This window comes from Oncorhynchus masou, chromosome 33, assembly GCF_036934945.1.
Source record: "Oncorhynchus masou masou isolate Uvic2021 chromosome 33, UVic_Omas_1.1, whole genome shotgun sequence".
NCBI classification, from domain to species: Eukaryota; Metazoa; Chordata; class Actinopteri; order Salmoniformes; family Salmonidae; genus Oncorhynchus; species Oncorhynchus masou.
In genome coordinates, this window is record NC_088244.1 from 19531734 (window position 1) to 19555887 (window position 24154).

The 24154-nt window shown below is 43.4% G+C and overlaps 1 protein-coding gene across 1 annotated transcript in view; it reads right to left on the reverse strand.

Annotated features, from left to right (window-relative positions):
* Positions 1–24154, reverse strand: part of LOC135527974 (fibulin-2-like) — a 50052-nt gene that overhangs the window by 21699 nt on the left and 4199 nt on the right. Inside the window, exons 2-8 of the mRNA XM_064956683.1 lie at positions 21549–23026; positions 8903–9017; positions 8138–8267; positions 6271–6481; positions 4179–4403; positions 2683–2787; positions 1816–1917 (exon numbers count right to left, since the gene is read on the reverse strand). Coding sequence (XP_064812755.1) covers positions 1816–1917; positions 2683–2787; positions 4179–4403; positions 6271–6481; positions 8138–8267; positions 8903–9017; positions 21549–22896 — 2236 coding nt within the window. The 5' untranslated portion in view covers positions 22897–23026. The remainder of the gene's footprint in view (positions 1–1815; positions 1918–2682; positions 2788–4178; positions 4404–6270; positions 6482–8137; positions 8268–8902; positions 9018–21548; positions 23027–24154) is intronic.

Consider the following 24154-nt stretch of genomic DNA (forward strand, 5'->3'; position numbering starts at 1 on the left):
TCTGTAAAAGTTTTTGAGGTTTTAGGTGACAAAACACATTTCCTCAGCCTCCTGAGGAGGCTGTCTGTGTGGGTGAACCATTTCAGTTTATCCGTGATGTGTACGCTGAGGAACTTAAAACCTTCCACCTTCTCCACTGCTGTCCCGTCGATGTGGATAGGGGGTTCTCCCTCTGCTGTTTCCTGAAGTCCACGATCATCTTCTTTGTTTTGTTGACGTTGACTGAGAGATTGTTTTCCTGACACCACACTCCAAGGGCCCTCACCTCCTCCCTGTAGGCCGTCTCGTCGTTTTGGTAATCAAGCCTACTACTGTTGTGTAGTCCGCAAACTTGATGATTGAGTTGGAGGCGTGCATGGCCACACAGTCATGGGTGAACAGGGAGTACAGGAGGATGCTATGTACGCACCCTTGTGGGGCACCAGTGTTGAGGATCAGCGAAGTGGGGATGTTGTTCCCAACCTTCATCACCTGGGGGCGTCCGGTCAGGAAGTCCAGGACCCAGTTGCACAGGGAGGGGTTCAGACCCAGGCCCTCAAGCTTAATGATGAGCTTGGATGGTACTATGGTGTTGAATGCTGAGCTGTAGTCAATGAACAACATTCTTTCATAGGTGTAATCTAGAGCCAAGAGTTGTGATTTTAAATTGCATAAATATCCTTCTTGACACACTTGTTGAATCAAGCAAGAGAACATGATAACAATGGTAATTAATAATGAGCGACGCAGTAGAGCGCAGGTCGGCCTAGAGACACGTTTTTGGTGGTTGCAGCCCACTCCTTTATATTAATGTATTATTGTATACAAATACACCCAGTGTATATGCAAATAAGGCACATTTCATTTTAAAGTCACATGAGGTTGGTGGCACCTAATTGGGGAGGATGGGTTTATGGTAATGGCTGGAGCAGGATGAGTGGAATGGTATCAAATACATCAAACACAAACATAATTTTGTTTTCCAACAGGACAATGACTCAACACAACTCCAGGCTGTGTAAGGGCTATTTGACCAAGAAGGAGAGTGATGGAGTGCTCCAATTGAGATGGTTTGGGATGAGTTGGACCGCAGAGTGAAAGAAAAGCACCCAACAAGTCCTCAGAACTCCTTCAAGACTGTTGGAAAAGCATTCCTCATGAAGCTGGTTGAGAGAATGCCAAGAGTGAGCAAAGCTGTCATCAAGGCAAAGGGTGGCTTATTTTATGAATCTCAAATATTAAATATATTTTGATTTGTTTAACACTTTTTTGGTTACTACATGATTCCATATGTGTTACTTCATAGTTTTGATATCTTCACTATTACTCTACAAGGTAGAAAATACTCAAAATAAATAAAAACCCTGGAATGAGTAGATGTGTCTAAAGTTGTGACTGGTAAGGTATATATGAGTGCATTATAAGAAAAAAAGTTACATTTGTCAAAACATTTAACACCGGAATTCCATTCATTATGTCCGTGCCAATTCAATGAATTTTTTGAGCTATAATTCAGTCAATATCTTCATTCATTGTCCAACTGTTGCATTTATTAGAATAGCTTTAAACAATTACGATGACCGTGGCTAATCTGGTACACAGAGAGCAGCTCTACTCTGCTCCAGGGGCACTGGGGGGAGACTGAGGAGAGACTGGAGTCAGTGACAGCCATTCAGAGACTCTGCACGACTGGAACTGCTGAAATACTGAGCTGGTGTGTGCGTGTGTGCGTGCGTGCGTGTGTGTGTGCGTGTGTGCGTGTGTGCGTGTGTGCGTGTGTGCGTGTGTGCGTGTGTGTGCGTGTGTGCGTGTGTGTGTGTGTTTCTTTTTTCTTACCTTCACAGGATTGTCCGTCAGCCATCAGAGAGAATCCAGGGAAACATGAGCAGCCAGGTCTACCAGCCACTGAGGAGCACTGTTGCATACAGAGGCCATTTCCTGCTCAGAGGGTCACAACACAGCTCAACATCACACCAAAACACACCACAACACAACAGTAGTCAAGGTGACATACGTCACAGGGGGCCAGCCCTGTGTGTGTGTGTTATATAACCTCTGTGTGATTTACTGTATCCCTGTGTACTCATTTCCTGTTTCCACTTTGACCCCTGACCTGTTCGGATTGTATTTCCTCCTGCGTCCCAATGGAACGGGATCCCCACCCTGAAATTATGGAGTCAAACACACACACCCTGAGGAGACCCCCACTACATACAATGCTGACTACATGGGGATGGCTGGATACTTCGCAATACACACAGGAGCTTTGTGGCCTTTGATGCAATCTTAAAACTTGTATGTGACATTTAAAAGTACAATGGGTCAAACATAACTAAAATGGACAAAGACGGTTAAAGTATTTAACTGAAGGAGGAAACATCTGTCATGTGAAGGAATGTGAAATGAATTATACTAGAAGGGTGCATGACTGAAAATCTTCTAGGCTTTGTGCTCTCTTAGGGGACTAATGGGTGTCTTCATTTACCTTTCTATTCCGTACCAAATATTCTGTTCCACTATGGTTCCTCTAATGCTGTCGCGCCATCATAATGGGACTCCTTCCACACACTGATCCCAGACATGCATTTGGGTTCTTCTATCAAGACTAATGACTGATTTTAAGGTATGAAAACACAGTTCATGTGGTCTGCCAGGTCTAAAGTAGATAGGCACCACTCTGGCCTACTGTCAGGTTCTACCCACCCTCACAGGGGTTAACAGAGGTTGGAGTGGTGGAGGGTGCGGTGGAGGTAGCCTCAACCTCTGGCCTGTCATCCTCTCTCAACTTGTTCTCTTCATCTACCGTCTCTGTGAAAACAGAAATAAACTCATCATGGAAAGTACTAATTAAACAGTATAACCAACAAACCGCCCAGTCATCCTGTCTTGTTGGTTAAAGAGAGAGCTGTGAAATGCCTTCAATTTATCCACAGATATGAGGCTAGGCGGCAACAGGGCACAGATGAAAGTTCCCTTAGAGACAGAGAGTTGAGGCACGACAGGAAAAGGCTTGGCCTGCAGACAAACCTGTGTTTTTATCAGCCTGCAGACTCACTGCACCTTTCTGTAAAGTAGGTCTCACATTAGATTCCTGTTGAGACAGGCTTGTGCTGGTGAAAGCCCCATTCGATAAATGTATGGCACACTTACAGTAGCCTAGAGTCGGTTGGAAATACCTGAACATACTGTATTTACTAGTCTAAATGTATGAAGGCTACTGAAGGCTACTGAACTGTGAAGAAAGGCTTTATCAAAACAGTATGAGATCTGGGGGCCTCCCGGGTGGCGCAGTGGTCTATGGCACTGGTCAGTGCTAGAGGTGTCACTACAGATCCGGGTTCGATCCCAGGCTGTGTCGCAGCCGGCCGCGACCGGGAGACATATGAGGAGGCGCACAATTGGCCCAGCGTTGTCCGGGTTAGGGAGGTTTTGGCCAGCTGGGATGTCCTTGTCCCATCACGCTCTAGCGACTCCTTGTGGCGACCAGCATGCATGCTGGCCCCGGTCGCCAGCTGTACAGTGTTTCCTCTGACACATTGGTGCGGCTGGCTTCCGGGTTAAGCGAGCAGGGTGTCAAGAAGCAGTGCAGCTTGGCGGGGTTGTGTTTCGGAGGACACGTGGCTCTTGACCTTCACTTCTCCTAAGTCCGCACGGGAGTCGCAGCGATAGGACAAGACTGTAACTACCAATTGGCGATAAAAAGGGGTAAAAAGTACACAAAGAAATTACAATAAAAAATGTAGAAATGAGATCTGAATAACAATTATCAGTCTGAATCAGAGACAGTAGGCAGGAAGCAAGGAAAATCATATGCTGTCAAAAGTGTGGACAAATATATGGATAGAGTCTGGCAGGAGTCTGAAAACACAGAAGGCTGTTAATCATACTGTTGAGAGAGTGGCTGTGAAAAATGGTTTGGGACAAAGGTATTACACTCTGGAATCAGTCATCCTTCACTGGTTTTATGTAATTAAACATAACTGTTCTATACTTCAGTAATTAGCCTGGGAGCCAATCTGTTTTTATCCAACTTGTCATCGTATTGCCAATTAAGGCTACTGTGTGCCTATTCAAGGCCCAAACAGACAGGCAACCAGGCTAATAGCTATGTGGTCTTGCACATACAGTATTGTGGAGTACTGTACAGTACAGTGCATGGTCTGACATACTCTAACAACCTAAGAGTAGTTTTCCTTTACCTGGCACACAGCTGACCGCGTCCTTCTGCAGTACATAGCCAGGGTAGCAGGCACACCTGAAGGAGCCAGGGGTGTTGATACACCTGTGGTGGCAGAGTGTTCCCTGGTAAACCTGGCACTCATCTACATCCTCCATCTCAGGAGGGCCCTCCACCGTGTTCTCCCTCTCCTGCTCCTCCTCCTCCCCGATGGAGAAGGCCTCTTTAGGGAACGGACTGTCTGACACTACAGGACAAGGAGAGAGGGCTGTCACTAATAGCCTAACCTTTATGTTGTACAGTAGAATAGAGTCAAGTAAAGCAGAAGGTAACCAAGGCAGAGAATACAGATCTGGAACTGTATCTTATTTCTTAAAACTGCATTGTTGGTTAAGGGATGGTAAGTAAGCTTTTCATTGCAAGGTCTACACCGGTGCATGTGACAAATACAATTTAATTTGATTTGTATCTCTCATAGAGGGGTCTATAGTAGTTCCCATCCTCACTCTGGCAGGGCAGTGAGGTGCACAAAGTGGGGAGATTCCACTACAAAGCCTCTCTTTAGTAAGGAGGGGTAGAGTAAAAAGGTTTTCTTTTGTTTAACTCTATGCCTTTCTTTGACAGGACACTGGTGTGTGTTGTGTGTTGGCAGGACAGTGGTGTGTGTAGTGTGTTGTCAGGGCAGTGGTCTATGTAGTGTGTTGGCAGAACAGTGGTGTGTGTTGTGTGTTGGCAGGACAGTGGTGTGTGTAGTGTGTTGGCAGGACAGTGGTGTGTGTAGTGTGTTGGCAGGACAGTGGTGTGTGTAGTGTGTTGGCAGGACAGTGGTGTGTGTAGTGTGTTGGCAGGACAGTGGTGTGTGTAGTGTGTTGGCAGGACAGTGGTGTGTGTAGTGTGTTGGCAGGACAGTGGTGTGTGTAGTATGTTGGCAGAACAGCGGTATATGTATTGTGTTGGCAGGGCAGTGGTGTGTGTAGTGTGCTGGCAGGGCAGTGGTGTGTGTTGTTAGGACAGTGGTGTGTGTAGTGTGTTGGCAGGACAGTGGTGTGTGTAGTGTGTTGGCAGGACAGTGGTGTGTGTAGTGTGTTAGCAGAACAGCGGTATATGTATTGTGTTGGCAGGGCAGTGGTGTGTGTAGTGTGCTGGCAGGGCAGTGGTGTGTGTTGTTAGGACAGTGGTGTGTGTAGTAGTGTGTTGGCAGGGCAGTGGTGTGTGTTGTTAGGACAGTGGTGTGTGTAGTGTGTTGGCAGGACAGTGGTGTGTGTAGTGTGTTGGCAGGACAGTGGTGTGTGTAGTGTGTTGGCAGGACAGCGGTGTATGTAGTGTGTTGGCAGGACAGTGGTGTATGTATTGTGTTGGCAAGACAGTGGTTTGTGTTGTCAGGACAGTGGTGTGTGTAGTGGGTTGGCAGGACAGTGGTGTGTGTAGTGTGTTGGCAGGACAGTGTTGTGTGTAGTGTGTTGGCAGAACAGCGGTATATGTATTGTTTTGGCAGGGCAGTGGTGTGTGTAGTGTGCTGGCAGGGCAGTGGTGTGTGTTGTTAGGACAGTGGTGTGTGTAGTGTGTTGGCAGGACAGTGGTGTGTGTAGTGTGTTGGCAGGGCAGTGGTGTGTGTTGTTAGGACAGTGGTGTGTGTAGTGTGTTGGCAGGACAGTGGTGTGTGTAGTGTGTTGGCAGGACAGTGGTGTGTGTAGTGTGTTGGCAGGACAGCGGTGTATGTATTGTGTTGGCAGGACAGTGGTGTATGTATTGTGTTGGCAAGACAGTGGTTTGTGTTGTCAGGACAGTGGTGTGTGTAGTGGGTTGGCAGGACAGTGGTGTGTGTAGTGTGTTGGCAGGACAGTGTTGGCAGAACAGCAGTGTATGTATTGTGTTGGCAGGACAGGTGTGTGTGTAGTGTGTTGGCAGGACAGTGGTTTGTGTAGTGTGTAGGCAGGACAGTGGTGTGGGTATTGTGTGTGTGTGTGTGTGTGTGTGTGTGTGTGTGTGTGTGTGTGTGTGTGTGTGTGTGTGTGTGTGTGTGTGTGTGTGTGTGTGTGTGTGTGTGTGTGTGTGTGTGTGTGTGTGTGTGTGTGTGTGTGTGTGTGTGTGTGTGCTCAGGTATGTGACACTACCTCTCTTTGGCACTGCGGTCGGGTCAAGCACAGGCCTCTCTCTGAGGGTGTGCAAGCCATCTCCCTCCCCCTCCTCTCTCGCCACCTCCTCCTCTCCCTCACAGCAGGTGAGGAAGACATGGCTGCAGGGGTAGCCCAGGTACTGGTGGGCCTCACAGCGGTGGCCCTCCCTACGGAACCTCAGCCCCAGAGAGCAGCAGCTACAACACTCCTGTTGGGTGGACAGATTCAACATCAGACTGCTATATCTACCATATCAAGTGTCTTTCTTCTCTTTCTCTGTCTTAGTGCGCAGCAGGATGTTGTTCAGGCTACATGGAGGAGAAACATAACACTGAAATAGTGACCACTGTGATATAGTGTGGCTGTACAGAAGTATTATATGACTTGAGTCTGTAGGACCCATGGTGGGGTGGTGAAAGACAATATTTAACATTAGACCAAGGCTTTGAGTATATAATGCCCCCCTACTGTTCTGGGCGCTCTGGGTACTTCCTGGAAGACAGGTCTGATGGCAGATGAATGGCTCTAGAAATCTGGGCTAATACACTACAACTCCACACTACATCACAATGATTTGACTCTCACTGACATCAATAACAGACCTTGAAATACATAGCAACATTTTTCCAGAAATATCAAATATCACTGCTTTCAAAATACCAGTGTCCAAGGTATTGATCTTGGCAGGATGGTGAAAACAGCCTGACATATCCTGCAGTACTGCAGCCTCGTTTCATGAGCGTGAAGCTCATAAATCTGTGGGAACCTTGACCACAAACATGGTCCTCTCTCTCTGAGTTGTCTAAATTGAATAAGAGGTAATTGAGTCACTGAGGGACTCTAAACGTTCCTCCTGATTGGTGTGGTCTTCGCTGGCAATGACTAGGGCCAGTGGAAATCTGAAGGGAGGATTTCTTTTAACTGCTTTTACGTTTAATCCATAAAACTGTGGCTATTCATGTCTTGTAGATGCATTTTGTTTGATTTAAATTAATTCTAGGTAGGCTATGTTTGACCTTAAATCATTTCTGGGGACACCCCCAGCAAATTGTGTTGGCTCTGTCAACAGATCAGAAAATGAGGTGACATAAAATATCTGGCCATTTAACAAACAATTTCATTCCAAATCCAAGCATACCCTGTATATTCAGTGTTAGAAAAGAGGTAGGAGTTGGTTATATACTGTATATTCAGTGTTAGAAAAGAGGTAGGAGTTGGTTATATACTGTATATTCAGTGTTAGAAAAGAGGTAGGAGTTGGTTATATACTGTATATTCAGTGTTAGAAAGGTAGGAATTGGTTATATACTGTATATTCAGTGTTAGAAAAGAGGTAGGAGTTGGTTATATACTGTATATTCAGTGTTAGAAAAGAGGTAGGAGTTGGTTATATACTGTATATTCAGTGTTAGAAAGGTAGGAATTGGTTATATACTGTATATTCAGTGTTAGAAAAGAGGTAGGAGTTGGTTATATACTGTATATTCAGTGTTAGAAAGGTAGGAGGTAGGAGTTGGTTATATACTGTATATTCAGTGTTAGAAAAGAGGTAGGTGTTTGCTATATACTGTATATTCAGTGTTAGAAAAGAGGTAGGAGTTGGTTATATATTGTATATTCAGTGTTAGAAAAGAGGTAGGAGTTGGTTATATACTGTATATTCAGTGTTAGAAAAGAGGTAAGAGTTGGTTATATACTGTATATTCAATGTTAGAAAGGTAGGAGGTAGGAGTTGGTTGTGGCAAGAACAACAGACCATTACTCACTGTATGGAATGTGGCCTATGTGGGAATCAAACCCATAACTCTGGGGCTACAGCTAGCACCACCAAACCAACCAACCAACTCATGGGAACAACATTTACCTTGAAGGAGTCGACTCCACACTGGTCACTGTTGTCCACCTCACACACAACTCCCTCTCTGGCTGCATTCATACCAGAGAAACAGCGACTCTCCTTCAGAGAGCCCAGACAGCACTGTCTCTGAGCCGTCCTGGCAGAGAGAGACACACCCAGGAGAGATGTTAGAATTTGAGTCAGTGTTTTGACTGTACCTAGACCTAACTGTGGTCCTACCCTAGCAGTGTGTTGGCTAGCTGTGCCTCCCTCTGGCCAAAACCAGCATCATCTGGAAATGTTATGGAATTAAATTGGAAGTCTATTAGGGCAAAAATTCACACTAGTACGCTGTGCAATGTAATGTGTGAGGGCCTGTAAAATGTATAGTTTTCATATTGGCACAAATTCTTTATAGATCGTGATCTCATTCACTTCATATTTAACACATCAACCACAAATACAACTTTCAAGGAATCATGTCATACAATAATGACATGGGCCCACAAAGCGAAGTCACGTAAGACGCCATTTATAAGATGATCATATTTTACAAGTAGGCTAAAAACTAAACCAATGCATAGTTGGCTTGCCGTCAAAAACAAGTTGGCTGAAGCAGAAACAAACTTGGCAGCCGACCATCCCTCACTGGCATAGTGAATGCAGCAAAGCTGACATTTATAACACACTCTATAACTAAGTAGGACAAACTCTGGTCCCTACCAATGAGTAATTCCTACAGAAAAATTGGACTTCCTAAAACTTGTGTTTAGTGTGTCTCCATGGGCGTACCGACAGATGGAGTGTCTGTCCTCTCTGGGGAGCTCCATGGTGCTGCAGTGGCCATGGGCTGAGGCCCACTTCTCCCCTGTCTCACAGCAGGTCTCCACCAACTCCTTGGAAGAAACTACAGAAACACACACACACAAAACAAACACACCATCAGACAGATGGGGTTTAAGTTCAATTTTTCTGAGGGAACACATGAAATTCTAACTAAATAGAATGAAGGAGAGATCACCATTGGAGAGGACATTCTCAAACTCTCTGACTATCATTCACGCAATACATCTCACCCAGTCCTTCATGGAAGAAAGGATTTAATGTGTAACATTGTAGTCTATGCAATATCCAAAGATACATAAATCTGAGGCAGTTTACTGAGAGTGTGTCTGCATCCCAGCTTGGCTGTTACTGCTCCACGTGTCTGCTAGAGTGATTGACTTTGCGCTGAATGTGCTTTGGTGAATAGACTGAATTCACATTCAGCAGCATGAGGAACAAATGATTTTATTATTTTCCACCTCCATCTCCCTCTCTCTGTTTCCCTGGCAGGGAGCACTGTGAAACCTTAGACTCTATAAAGTATACTCCAGAGCCAATGTATACAAAATCTTAGCTTGAAGGCTAATCAGTGTTCAGGCAACACAATATCACCCCATCCAGCACTAGGAACAGACAGAGGGGAAAAAATAATAATCTCATTTAGAGCCTGCCCAGTGATCATGACTATGATGACTCCAGATCAGTGCATTCCAATGTTGATTGGTGTTTCCTGTACTGTACTGTAGTTCTTTGTGTAACAGGGCTTAGTTCGCTGCTAACAGTTTAGCTTCCTCCATTGTCCGACTGCCCCATTCTGGGCTCGAACCATTGACCTTCTGCTTTGCAACACATGTGACTGCCATCCTTGACAACATTCCAAAGGTTTGGGACACCGAAAAGGTTGTGCACCGAAAATTGGATGGTGCGATCTGAGCCATTTCTAGCTAGCTATGGAATGAATTTACGGTTCGTTCTTAACTCCGCTACATTTGGACAGACTGAACCTAACCCTCTAGGTCAAAGATATGTTTCCCAGTGTAGCCATTCCAGCTGAAAAGGTAGGCCTGTAGCCTACAATACTGTATTTCTCTGGTTGGTATAATTAGTTCAATCTATAATGTGCCTCTTTCTGGCCATTTCTCCCACATGAACTCCTCGTTTGCTACTATTTTTGTTGCTAATGTAACATTTTGCTTACCAAGGCCTATGCTATCGTTAGTCCCATCAATACATCGTTTTTTTTGCATAGGGCTGTCAAATGATAAATATTTTTTGGATTTGATGTGATTAATCACGATTAATCTCAAAATCAGAATTTGCTCAAATTGAGCTGTAATTTAAGATTGTTTTATTCAAAATACATTGCATGACGTCTTGATTGTGTCCAAAACTAACAATTAGCAAAATCAGCTAAATTGATTAAGCACACTTTCTTTAACCTCAAAGGCAACTTGTTGTGACATAGCATTGTTGATTTCAGCTGTATATATGATGTATTTTGAATGTTTTCCTGATATTTTAAACACTTTCAGACAATGCGATTAATCACACAATAACAAAAAGGTGCACAAAAATTACAAAAGTTAACTCGAGTTAAAATATGAACTCTGACAGCCCTAGTTTTGCATGATAAAAGAATGCCAGATGCAGATAATCATGTCATTTATTAAGAAATGTTTGGTCGTGTTCCCCTTCTCAGGTGTTGCATTGCATCAACCAATGGTTGCATGCCACGTAGTCGACTCTGCATTCAGGCACCAGATTGCTATAACATAGGTCAAATACATATCCAGGCATTGTAAGATCTTTTATGAGTCAGCAAGGACTTTATGATTGACATTGTTCTATCGCCAACCTGCTCTAATCTACTCACCACCTCTGTGAATTGTCTCTGTGCGGTGCGCACGCCAGTCAAATTCACCACACAGCCACAGGTTGTGTGCTGGCGCTTCCCCTTATTTGGTTTATCCCCTTTCAGTAATCATTTTGAATGTTTGTAATATTAATGCAAATGATGTCTTTATATATTTTCTGCGTTAAGTACTGGCCATTCATATTTGTGGTGTGCAATGTTATTGCCTGTGAAATGTATTACCACTGCTGCCTATTGATAGGTGTTCATTTATGACTGTGTGTTCTGTTACTGCTCCTTCCCAACTAGGCTGCCAAGTCCTCTGCTACAACCATCTTGGACCATGTCTCTCTTATGAGATAGTTTATATTATCATGGGACAATCAGGGTTGGCTAGTAAATTAGTACCAGGGATGACCTAATCAGATTACTGTCACGCCCTGACCTTAGTTATCTATGTTTTCTGTATTATTTTGGTCAGGTCAGGGTGTGACAAGGGTGGGTATATGTGTTTTTGTCCTGTCTAGGGTTTTTGTATGTTTATGGATTTTTTCTAGTTGAGGGCTTTATATGTCTATGGTTGCCGAGATTGGTTCTCAATGAGAGGCAGCTGTTTATCATTGTTTCTGATTGGGGACCATATTTAGGTAGCCATATTCATTGGGTATTTTGTGGGTTATTGTCTATGTGTAGTCGCATGTCAGCACTTGTTGTTTATAGCGGCACGTTGGTTTTGTATAGTTTGTTAAGTGTTCTTTGTTCATTAAAAGAAGAATGTATTCTAATCACGCTGCGCTTTGGTCTCCTCTATACAACAAACAATTACAAAAATAAAGTATCTGTAACCTGACCGCATTACTTAAAAATTACAGTTATATTCTTAAAAACATCTGATTACATTTGAGATGGTTTTTTTCTAATATCAAGATGTGGGCTGCAAATGGTTGCCTTATACACATACTATTTTGGAACCTATTTGAAAGCTTGCTGAGCCACACTGTTTTCAGTGGGAATAAAAGCTTTCTCTTCTGTTGTAATCTGTTTGGAATCTCCAAAACGGACACATTTTTTCTTGTTGGTGGCTTTCCACAGAAACTTTTTTTTTTACGTCAGGATTTGTAAAAAAAAACCATCATGATCTTTGTGTCAACACAGCTCCACCCTGTTCACTTCCCAAGCACTGGGATAACAAATCATCTGATTTCTCTTAGATCCATTACATCTGTCTATTGACATCTTTATCATACCAACCTGTTATGTTATTATTTAATTTTTTATTTGTACCTTTATTTAACTAGGCAAGTCAGTTAAGAACACATTCTTATTTACAATGACATTCTACCCCGGACGATGCTGGGCCAATTGTACGCCACCCTATGGGACTCCAATCATGGCCGGTTGTGATACAGCCTGGAATCTAACCAGGTCTGTAGTGATGCCTCTAGCACTGAGATGCAGTACCTTAGACCGCTGCGCCACTCGGGAGCCCAAGGTAAGGGTGGGTCAGACCATTTCCTCTTTTACTGGCCACAATCTGCTTGGTGGCTTGGGGTAATAGGCCTATCATTTCACAATCTAAGAATTACAGTTGGGAACGCTTTCCCTGGAACTTGATAGTGAAGCTGACCTTTTAGCAGTGATGCCATGTCATCACGAAGATGCAGCAGGAATTTGAGCCAGCACTTGCCTAAGGATGCTGGGGGGTTGGGTGGACAGTGTTAGAGAGAGAACTGATCGGTATGCAGAATCAATTGAGGAGGCAGATGCCGTCTAACCAAGGAAGTCATCCAAAAGTTATCATTACTCAAAATGAATTCATTTTGAGTAATTCAATGGATTTTGTTACTAATCATGTTTATTGTCATGTAATCTGCAATAAATTAAAATGTTCAAGTAATCCGTACCACCCTGGGGACAACATTGGTCAAATGACTCTTTTGTGCCTTACAATGGTTTTGACAAATGACATTTCATAAAACGACATAATATCTTAAGACTGTTACGATATTATTGAAGGGTTTACCCTTGTGAAACACAACTGGGACTTTGTTCTAAAACTGTGTTTGTGGACCTTCTAGCTGCACTGTTTCTAAATCAGCAGACTGTAAAAACTCATTTGTATACCTTTTTATAACTTTAATTTGTCAATTATTATGTAGGCTGATTCAAATGTAGCAATTGATTTAATAGAAGAGCAGCTGTAGGCGGTACAGAGAAAAGTGCTAAGTGGAGATCTTTACCCAATACCATGATTAAACTCCACAGTCTACAAAATCAACTAAAACATGAGTCCAATTAAAGAAAGAGCCAGAAAGGATAAATAATGTGAAATTAGCATAGTAACAAATAAGCAAAAGTATTTGTTTGAAGGAGCTTATGTTAACTGGTCATTAATTCTCTCGTCATGAATTAACTTCCCCAACTTTTCTTAGTGATTCACTTTCCTTTGTTTTGGTCCTGATGGCCCACTCTCCTTGACATGCCTTTTCATGTGAGCACCAAGCTGTTTATTTCCAGTGGAGAATGTGCTGCACAGCAGTGAATCATTTATAGGTTTAGAAATGAAAAGATAGGGAACCTCAGAGAAGGCAAGGCCTCTTTGATGCATAAATATCTGTCACCATTCGTGCTCTCTGACAATGTTCTTTGAACCTGCGTGAATTTGTTATTATTATAAGACAGAGCTTCATCAGTCATCTTTTTCATTTGCATCCTACCCATTTTTATATCCAGCTGGAATCAGTATAGCAATCATACAACGTAGTACAGAACGGTCCCATGTGCTCAATAAAAAGGTAAGATATTATTTGTAGTTTGACTGGAATTCAGTTGAACATGCCAAAGCAATATTTGTGCAAGGTCTTAGTTGACAAATGTCTGCCCAGAAACACATACTTCTTATTATGAAATCTGTGAGTTTTTACAGAACCCAAGACCATTTTAAGTTGTTTTTTTTTTTAAAGGGGAAAGGAGCTACTTTGAAAATACCACAATGCAGGTTTGATTGAATTGAGGCCTTTGAGTTAACGACATCAAAAAGGCTCTGAAACGAGACCCTGCAGATAAAGGTCAAACATTTAGACTGAAACAGCCACTTTACAGCCTTGAAACAATTACCTGGAGTAGCGGAACCATGTCTAAGCTCAGCCCATGAATATGCTGCATCTCTCTAATTAGGAGACTAAAGCAAATATGTTCCATTCAGGTGTGTAATCACCCCCATGGCTGATTTATCATGTGAGGAGGAAAGTTGTGGAGGTGGCCTTGATAGGTGGTTCTAGGTACATCTCTCTTTTCTTGGCCTGTCATTACATCTGTCTGCCAGCCTGTTAAGTTGCAATAATATCACACTCACACAGCACTGTAGCCCACCACCACCATCCATTGAGAGTATTGAAAACAAGAGGGGAGCCGCTAGCATCCCGACATGTCTCCATCCTTGTGCCATAAATTGGTGGCCGACGCTGCTGTACAGTTTATAATTTGTTTTTATTTGACCCTTATTTTATCAGGTACATTTGACTGAGAACACATTTTCATTTACAGCAACGACCTGGAGAATAGTTACAGGGGAGATGAGTGGGAAGTAATTAGCCATTGAGCCAAAAGTTAATCTTTTATCAAAATGTAGTGGAATAAAACATTTTTTTAACAAGTTACAATACCCAAAAGGTACTCAATTGGTGGAACGCCCCAGCTGTCTATGACTTAACAGGGAGGGTGTTTCCCCCATCAGCATGACTTCCTTTCCATGGCCGGCTGACGCATGTTGAAGAAGATAGCGTATCGACAGCTATTTATCCTGATCACCCTGATAGTGACTGAGTCTGATAGTAGTGATCGTAGAACAGATGGATGTGTGTGATCCATCACTCTCTCTGGAGTCTGAACTCTTGACTGGGCTGTGGTTTGTGGTTGGGAGCCCTGAGGGCCATCCAGACCCCACTGTCTTTGATGGTTTCCCTCTCTAACCTCTGATCCTATTACATGTCCATGTGGTGTTGGATGGATGACCAGACCAGTACGAGGCACAGACACACACTGAAATGTCCCATCGCCTCGTCCCGACTCCTGATTGGCTACGGTGATCTGAATGATCACCATCATTGACAGGATTGCAATCAATGTTACAGTATACAGTATAGTTAGTTTAGGTCTGGCTGTTTGTTCCTTTCCACTGTTTTGCTAAGCATTCTGTAAAATATGTCTGTGAAAAATGCAAATAAATACAACTCATTTGATTTTGATTGACATTGAAACAGACTAGAATCAATCTGCATTTCAAGGATAGAGCTCTTGAATGTGATTATTTCCCTACATGTAGAGTTATGGTTAGATGCAACACACCCTCGCCAGACCTCTCATTTACTCCAACGTGTGGAGCCATTTCCTGTTGGTGTTCTATGGGTAATATATCACAGCCTGTTTTCACAACCCAAAGGACAGGATATTGTTTAATTCCATGCCTTGGCACATCCATCCAAATCCAGATTTTGCATTTTGTAACATCAGATACCACAGGGGGGGAAAATTGCCCAACTGCTCAGCATGGTTGGATTTGCAAGCTGCAGTTAAAACAGTCTCATTTATATGTAGCCATTCAGATGGGAACATTACTGTAAAGAAACAACGGTTGTTATTTCCAAAAGGTGTTAGCTTTTCCTTTTAATATTGATGAGTAAGTATTCAAAAACCTAATCCAATAGAGTTATATGGCAATAACCTCACCAAATATAAACACACACTCACACACACACGCACACACACACACACGCACACACGCACACTCACACACACACACACACACGCACATGCACACGCACACGCACATGCACACACACACTAAAGAGGGTTGCATTTCCGGGATCTGTCCTTAATTATTTGTTATATTTCTAAAAAAAATATGTATTCTTAAAACTGCATTGTTGGTTAAGGGCTTGTAAGTCTGCATTTCACTGTTGTATTCAGCGCATGTGACAAATAACGATTTGATTTGATTTGTGGTCACACAGGTAAACCTCTCTAATCTTATTTGGCCCGTTGCAAATGTTTGAATGCCAGGTCAAATCACATCAATGAAGAATAATAAAGCATAGCATCTAATCTTTAACCATGAGAACAGATTTATAATATGCTGAAAATAGCTGCAAGCTGTTGGCCTTACGTAACCATGATTGCACTTACATTCATGCAGATGGATACAAGTGGCAGAGCTGTTATTCAGTTGTATTTATCACCAATCTCATGCCATCTCTCGGTCTTGTTGACGATCTGGTTTCCTGCATATGGCTTTGTCGGGTTCATATTTTCAATTCTGAGTGGTTTTGTGGATAAGTTTGCCCTTTTATGGTAAAGACATGCAATATAAGATAAGCCTTCCTGGAAATGTCCTGGAAACTCCCCTACAGTAGATTGGCTAGAGGATCAACCCCCTCCAAGCGCTACCCTCAAAGTAGCGGTAAAGATGAACCCTGATGTGGCCAGGTCTGGAATTCACACTCCTTTTCATCAGCACTAAAATTACATATCTGCCTAGTTCACTCCCAGATGCTACCAGGGACAGATTAATGCAGGAGTTTACCGGGGCTGAAGCCACTGGGCCCAGGCCCATTGGGGCCCGAGGAACAGCATTTTCTTTATTTTTTATGGAGAAAATAAATACATATAGTATATATTATATAGTATATATTATATTATGTAATATATATTTTACAAATGTTTTACTGCAACCACCAACCACAGGAGGATTCAGGAGCCCTCTCTCAATGAATGTAGACAGCCTGTTGCTGCTTACTGCCGCTAAGCTAATCGTCAGATTGGGGGAGGAGAAGAGGTAGGGGGCACATGTGGGTAATTGGGGGGCCCTGCCTTGATTGGGTAACTGCGTAATAAATAAATGTGACTGGTCAATTGTGTGAGACATGGGCTGGACCCAAGTCCATAGGGGGCCCAAGAGACAAAGCAAATAAAATAAAATAAATCTGTAATTTTAATATTATTTTATCCAACCACAAGAACCCACTCTCAAGGTTCAAAATACACCAGAGAGCATGATTTAGCAACAGAGGATCCATAGTTTTTTTTTAAATGACTGTGGATAAAATTTTATAACAAGCATACACAGGTAACTGCAGAAATAAAGGAAACATAGTGTCTTAAAAGGGTGTTTGGCCACTACGAGCTGCCAGAACAGCTTTAATGATCCTTGTCAAAGATTCTACAAGTGTACCTAAACCATGACAGGAAAAATGCACCCCACGCCATGACATATTATTTGTATCCTTCATTTACTCAAGTGTTTCCTTTATTTTGGCAGTTACCAGTTGCCTGTAGTCGGAAAGGCTGCTATTGGCCAGCATGCTAGCCAAATATACAACTTGTTGTGCTGTGGCCATAGACATATATAATCCATAGAAGGGTTTTGGAACCTCTTACCCTGGCAATTTGAAGATTAAACTCATAGCTACAATACCAATGGCTGCTAGTCCTGACTTGAATGGGAACTGCCATCTATGGATTATATTTCTATGGTTGGTTGCAGCTACATGACAAAAAGTATGTGGACACCTGCTCATCAAACCTGCTCATTCCAAAATCATTAATATGGAGCTGGTCTTTCCACTAGATATTGGAAAATTGCTGCAGGGACTTGCTTCCATTCAGCCACAAGAGCATTAGGGCACTGATGTTGGGCGGTTAGGCCTGGCTCGTAGTCGACGTTCCAATTCATCCCAAAGGTGTTTGATGTGGTTGAGGTCAGGGCTCTGTGCAGGCCAGTCAAGTTCTTCCACACCAATCTTGACAAACCATTTCTGTATGGACCTTGCTTGGTGCACGGGGCATAGTCATGCTGAAACAGGAAAGAGCCTACCCAAACTGTTGCCACAAAGTTGGAAGCACAGAATTGTTTAGAATGTCATTGTATGCTGTAGCGTTCAGATTTCCCTTCACTGAAACTACAGGGCCTAGCCCGAACTATGACATAAAGCCCCAGACCATTATTCCTCATCCACCAAACTTTACAGTTGGCACTATGCATTCGGGCAGGTAGCGTTCTCCTGGCATCTGCCAAACCCAGATTCATCTGTCAGTCTGCCAGATGGTGAAGCATGATTCATCACTCCAGAGAACGTTAACACTGCTCCAGAGTCCAATGGCGACAAGCTTTACACCACTCCAGCCGATGCTTGGCATTGCGCATGGTGATCTTAGGCTTGTGTGCGGCTGCTCAGCCATGGAGACCCATTTCACGAAGCTCCCGATGAACAGTTATTTTGCTGACGTTGCTTTCAGAGGCAGTTTGGAACTCGGTAGCGAGTGTTGCAACCGATGACAGACTATTTATACGAGCTAGGCACTTCAGCACTCAGCGGTCCCATTCCGTGAGCTTCTGTAGCCTACCATTTTGCAGCTGAGCCATCATTGCTCCTAGACTTTTCCACTTCACAATAACAGCACTTATTGTGCTGTCCTCATTGCCTCTTAATACTGTTCAATCTGTGTGATGCTTCATTGGCCTTGGCTATTGTTTGTTTGAATTCAAGACCTGTTGATCTCAGATTGTTAGAGTAGCCACTCATTTCGGTAATTTGTATGGTATTAAAAAAGATTCAGCTAATGTGTTCTATCATGTATAATATGTAGAATTGCTAACATGTTCCCCATGTGTGGAAATCCTAAAAACACCTCTGCTCAACTGTAGGCTATGCAACATTGCAAATGTTATTATGGATTTATTATAAAGCAGCTTTTTCTTCAACAGTAAATTTATCACACATCGAACTGCATCTTGGTGCACAGATTTGTTTACAGAAAATGATGGTGTGCCGGGAAGTGGAGATGGGCGGAGCCTATATAAAAAAACAAAATCGCTGGGGCCTATGATTTCTTAATCCAGCTCTGGATGCAACAGTAGGTGTTGTGAGCGGCAATTATACAAATGTCCTCCTTGCTATAACCCTGACACAAATAATGAGGGCAAAAATTACAGCATAGTGGCTACTGAAAATTATTGAGTTTTGGACAAAAGTCCAAAATGACTTGAACTTTTTGTAGACGCCTTAGATTTTCCTATGCCTGTTTAACAAATCGATCCCAAAATGGCTTCAGCTTGGTTGAGTAGGCTAAGTAAGTTTCTTGAGCAGGAGAAGAGTGTGAAAGTCTAGCGGAGCTCCAGTGATTAATGGTTGGATTGGGAGGCCCAGTGCCTCATGGGAGAAGCGTAATCACAGTGAGCGTAATCACAGCGGCTCATGAGGGACCAGCGAGTAGCGCCCGGCAATCAGGCCACAACAGAGGTCTCATTCATCACGTGTATTATGCCCTTTCCTGTGAAATCCTACACCAACACGGCCATGACAGCATCGGAGTGCCTACAAACCCCCACAACTTGTAACTGGTAGAGGGAGGGTAGTAGCCCAGACTCCAGACGGAGCAGGGTAGTTATCGAGAGATATTTTTTACTTCAATAGAAACTAGGCCGGTTTATGTGTAGTGAAAAATAGTTGTGTTTTTGTAGTGCATGCTTCTCCTTTCCTCTCCCAAAGACCCCGGCATGCTGCCCTAAAGGGGGTTGATAACAGGCAGTATTCAGGGTCTTGTCAACTGAGTCTCTTCCTGTCCTTAAGGATATCACCATGCTGGAACCTCTTTCCCTTCACCCAGTGACCATGACCTCTGATCCTTACAGTAACAACAGGGCCAGGCAAGCAGGGCACGTGCTCTGGGGGGGGTTGGTGGCACCCTGGTGGTCAAGCATATGAACACGTCATAAGAAATGGCAAAAAGGATAGAATGGCAGTAAATTAGCTTTAAAATGGCAACATTTTCTCTCAGCATCATGGCAAAATGTGTAGGATATCAAAAACAAAATGGGTTGGGGGCCCCCTGGAGGTAGGGGCCCCAAGTGTGGTAGTCCGGCCCTGCTTAACAATTACAGTTTGACCCAGAGGCTGGACAATAGCCAGGCCAGTCATCTCTATGTCGCTGCTCCAGACAGGGCAGAGATACTCAGGGTGTGTTGGACAGGCATGGATGTGAATGAACTAAGACTCTCTCAGTCAACCAACCGTGAAGCAACAGTAATCTACCATTTAATTTTTGGATGATATCCTAATATTCTGATATGCAGCGTGAAAAACAGTTGAGGGCATCTGTCAAGACAAATCTATGTGTTGCACTGCAGCCAAGGCAGGCCGGGGGATATTTACTCACAGGCAGGCATAAGGCATACTGGAGAAGTTGACCAGACCTTCGTCTTGTCTTTGTAAACAAATTGTGTGAATTGTAAACGCCAACGCCACTGAGGAAGACAAGAACTGACATAATCTACCCTCTCCGCATGGAATGTATGTGGCAGGTATCTCTTGTGCTAACTCCCAAAGAATCACCCCATGCAGCTAATACATACTATACATTCCTATGCTGAAAGCAGAGAAAAATACCAACAGGTCTGAACAGTGATAGTGTAGTAAAGCCGGATGGCTTGCCGAGGCTGGGAAAATCCACAGATGACTGTTTGTTACACGATACCTACTTACAGTATAGTACAAGAGTCTGAACTCCCATAGCTCTGACCTAGTTCGTCATTCAGTAGCTGTACAGTGGCGGTGATGAAATCACATGGAGTTTATTCAGTTCAAATCACTGTATTACTGTAAACATTATGAAAGGTAAACCCATAAACCCTATAGGAATCTCATGATCTGATTGAGGGATTTTTCTCTCAGGGTGAAACCTGATTTCATGAGAAGACTATCCAACATATTGGAGGCCCCACACAGCGGCCATTCAGAGGGCATAAACAATCACAGCTACTACCTATGAATGTGTCACAGACGAGACGACCTCAAGTTGAAAGCAGAGATAGGTATTCTCTATGAACACTGTACCCTCTTAACCTCCAGACATTTAACTAATGTCTTCATCATCTGCTGTCCATCTCAGAAGCTGCTCTTGTACAGTATTTATTCCCTGGGGAGGCCTGCTAGCTCTGAGAGCTTATGATGATGGTACGTGAGTGACACCGCTACAGAAGTTAAGCGGTGTTCAGGAGGCTCCTGGAAGGATGGAAGACACTGATGTAGACGCCACAAGGAAGATACAGACATGTCACAATACTGTATCATCTGTCACTTTGGGTTTGAATGAAAGAAAACATCCTTCAATTCTCCAAATGACTCCATTGTAGTCCTTTATTGAGAGGTTATCCTAAGGAATTTCCATTTGATAAAATGCCTAACTAAAATAAGTACTAAAAAAAAGTACAAAAATACAAGCATAGTTATCTCCAACCCCTGTCATGAGTAGGATAGTCGAAGACTCACTGTCTAGGGACCATTTGCTTTCCATGAACCATAGCTTTTCCTGGACCCAGCGCCAGCTACAGTAGCAGCTACTATAGACTGATTAACAATTCCTACATGGAACACAGGATGTAAGAGAACAAGGGCAGTAAATCATCTGAGGCTCTAACACTGGGCTACTGTTGTCACAGGCACAAACCATTTCATTGGATGAATGTAGTTCCTATCTTTTAATGAATTAACAAATTGCACATACAAGAACTGCTGTCATGTATAGTGCCTTTCACTAGGTCTCAAAGGTCATTGTATGTGATTTACTCACGTTAAATAAAGCAATTATAGAAAATGAATAGAAACATATCGGCAGTACCTTACTGTTTTAGACTGTGGACTGGTAGAGCTGTTCAATATCAACTATATCAAAACCACAGTGTCCATATTAGTGTTGTCGACTTACCCTCAGTGTTTCCAGGCTGTTCGTTTGGGACCTGGTAGTTGAAGAGGGTGTGGGGCTGTCTCCTGGCCAGCTGGTCTCCCTCCTCCCTCGTGACAGGAGCTCTGCTGGTCGGGCTGAACTTCTCTGTGGGGAATGAAGACTCCTGGTCAGGTCTGGGCTCCTCACGCTGCTCCTCAAGGTGCCTTCCATGACTTTGGGATAAAAGACTGCCATCATGGTGGTGACTGCTGTGGCTGTCTCTTTGTTCGTGGAGGCCAGTGTGTCTCACTCCCTTGTCACTACGGACAGTTGGTGTGACGTCCTCCGAACTGTCACTCTTCATCATTCTGTCACTGTCTCTGTGATGCCTGTTGTCCCGGTCAACAACCTCCTGTTGACGCCTTTGGCTCTCTGAGGTCACTTCCTGTGTAGTTGTTGATGTTGTTGACTCACTTGAGGTGGTCTGATCTATGTGATGTGGATCCTCAGTAACGGCCGCCTCCTCTGTTCGCTCCTGATCGTATGTTCCTAGTCTCTCTCTCAGCTCCTGCCTCAGGTCATTAAAAATCTCATAAGGAGAAGAGCTTGTCTCAGCATAGGATGGTGACACCGTGGTAGATTCTGATGGCTGGACTAGGTCTTGTGGAGAGGTAGATGTGGGGTCAGGCAGTGTGTAGTCATAATCCTCATCTTCATCCAGGACAGATGGCTCCTCTTTGTAAAGAGGTAAGGTGTTAGCGGTGGCGAATGGGTCTAGCGGGCTTCTCTGTTTGTTATCATGCAGTTTGCTGAGGTCTCTCTGAGGGTCGTTGTTCTGTGTGGTTGTTGCTATCATGGGCTTCTTAACGTTACCAGAGTCACAGTCAGGGATAGGGGAACACATCAGGCTTCCGCCATCATTAGGACAGTGACACACCTGACAAGGGTCCATCTGGAAGGAGTGACCTGCCTCGTATTTCTGGTTAATATGGATACAGCCAATGCGCTCACACTGGGGACACCCATCCGTGGGTTCCGCGACAGCGATGCAGTTGGGAGGGATCTCGGGACACGGGATGAAATGGCACCCGATCCTCCCGCCTCCCTGTGGACAAGAACATTCTGTGCTTCCGAAATCCACAAAGTAAGATTCTCCCTCTGGAACTTTCCCATTCCGGAATCCTGCGTGGATGCAGTCATAGTACTGGTAACCTTCACATGAGCATCCTATTTTAACACAGGTGGCACAGCAAGCGCCCTTCTCCAAATCCTCCTCAATGCAGTTGTCCAACACTGGACAATCCACGCTTGTACAGTCCCTTTGGCTTAGACAGGTGCCCAGGCACAACAGGAGCACACATTGAAAGAGCATCAAATTCTTTTGGTTCATTTTGCATAAAAGTCCCCCAAGAACAAATGTTGAAAATTGAATTTGTTGATAACAATTGTGCCCAGTCCTCTGCAGTCGAACAAGAGTGAGAATGATGTTGAAGGTCCGATTTCAAATGGCCTCCTTCAACCTGTGAGAATGAAAGAGACATAACATCTGTTCTGTTATGTTGCTGTAGTGACAGAACCATAAGGTAATCACCAAGTTGTCTGTTTCTTCTACTTACTTGTTGTTTTTGATTGACTTTTGATATTATTGGTCTCGATAGTTGAACTGCATTGTTGAGGAAGCTGCAGGTAAGTATTTTGCTGCACTGTTTACAGCTGCTGTAACCTGTGTACGTGTCAAATAAACTTGTATCTGATTTCCTTTGAACTGGGTCCCACCAGTGTGTTTAAACTAGCTAACATTACTGTCATTATGCCTAGACTAAAATTGACCATTGAGCTAATGTATGTTTTTCCATGCCCACTCTCTTGGGTCACAGCACAGCTGTGGATGCATGCTGTGGTTTACATGACATTGGCATGGACATTTGGCTACAGGTAACGCCGGATAGGGTTGGGGGGAAATATGGACAACCCTAGACAAACTTTCCACAGTTAGAAAAGCAAAGCTGAAATAACAAAACATTCCGAAACAATACAATACAATTGGAGGCCCACACATAAAAAGTTGACAGTGCTTGGAGCAGAAGATTGTTTATCAGCAACAATATCAACTTACTTTATTATTGCCTTGTAAAAAGCTTGATAAAGTTAAGTTTCTTTAAGATGAAGAGGGTATTGTTGAGGTACAGCAACAAGTTGTTAGGAGCACTAACAGATGAAAGTACTCCACCTGCAGTACTGCACCTGACAGAGCATGAACAACTTCAACAGATACAATAAGCTAAGCTAATCATCTAATACAGCTATTCCCAAACTGGGGTACCCACAATACCGTCAGGGGTACGCCAAATGAAAATGTGATTCACATGTATTTTTTACATTTTGTTTACACAAAATAAAATAAAAGATTCTGTCCATTTATATTTTCCAACGGGGCTATACATTTGGGCGAGGTTTTTTTCTCACCTGAGTAACCTCGTTTCACTAACAACACAATGTCAAATACAGGTAGCCTAGTCAAATAATTAACATCCAATCGCATTAACCGTTACGCTCTCGCGGGAATTCCACTAACGGTCCCATATGTAGCCAAACGTAGCTGCTGCTTATTCCATTTGCTCAAAAAATTGATAAATGATTGAAAAAGG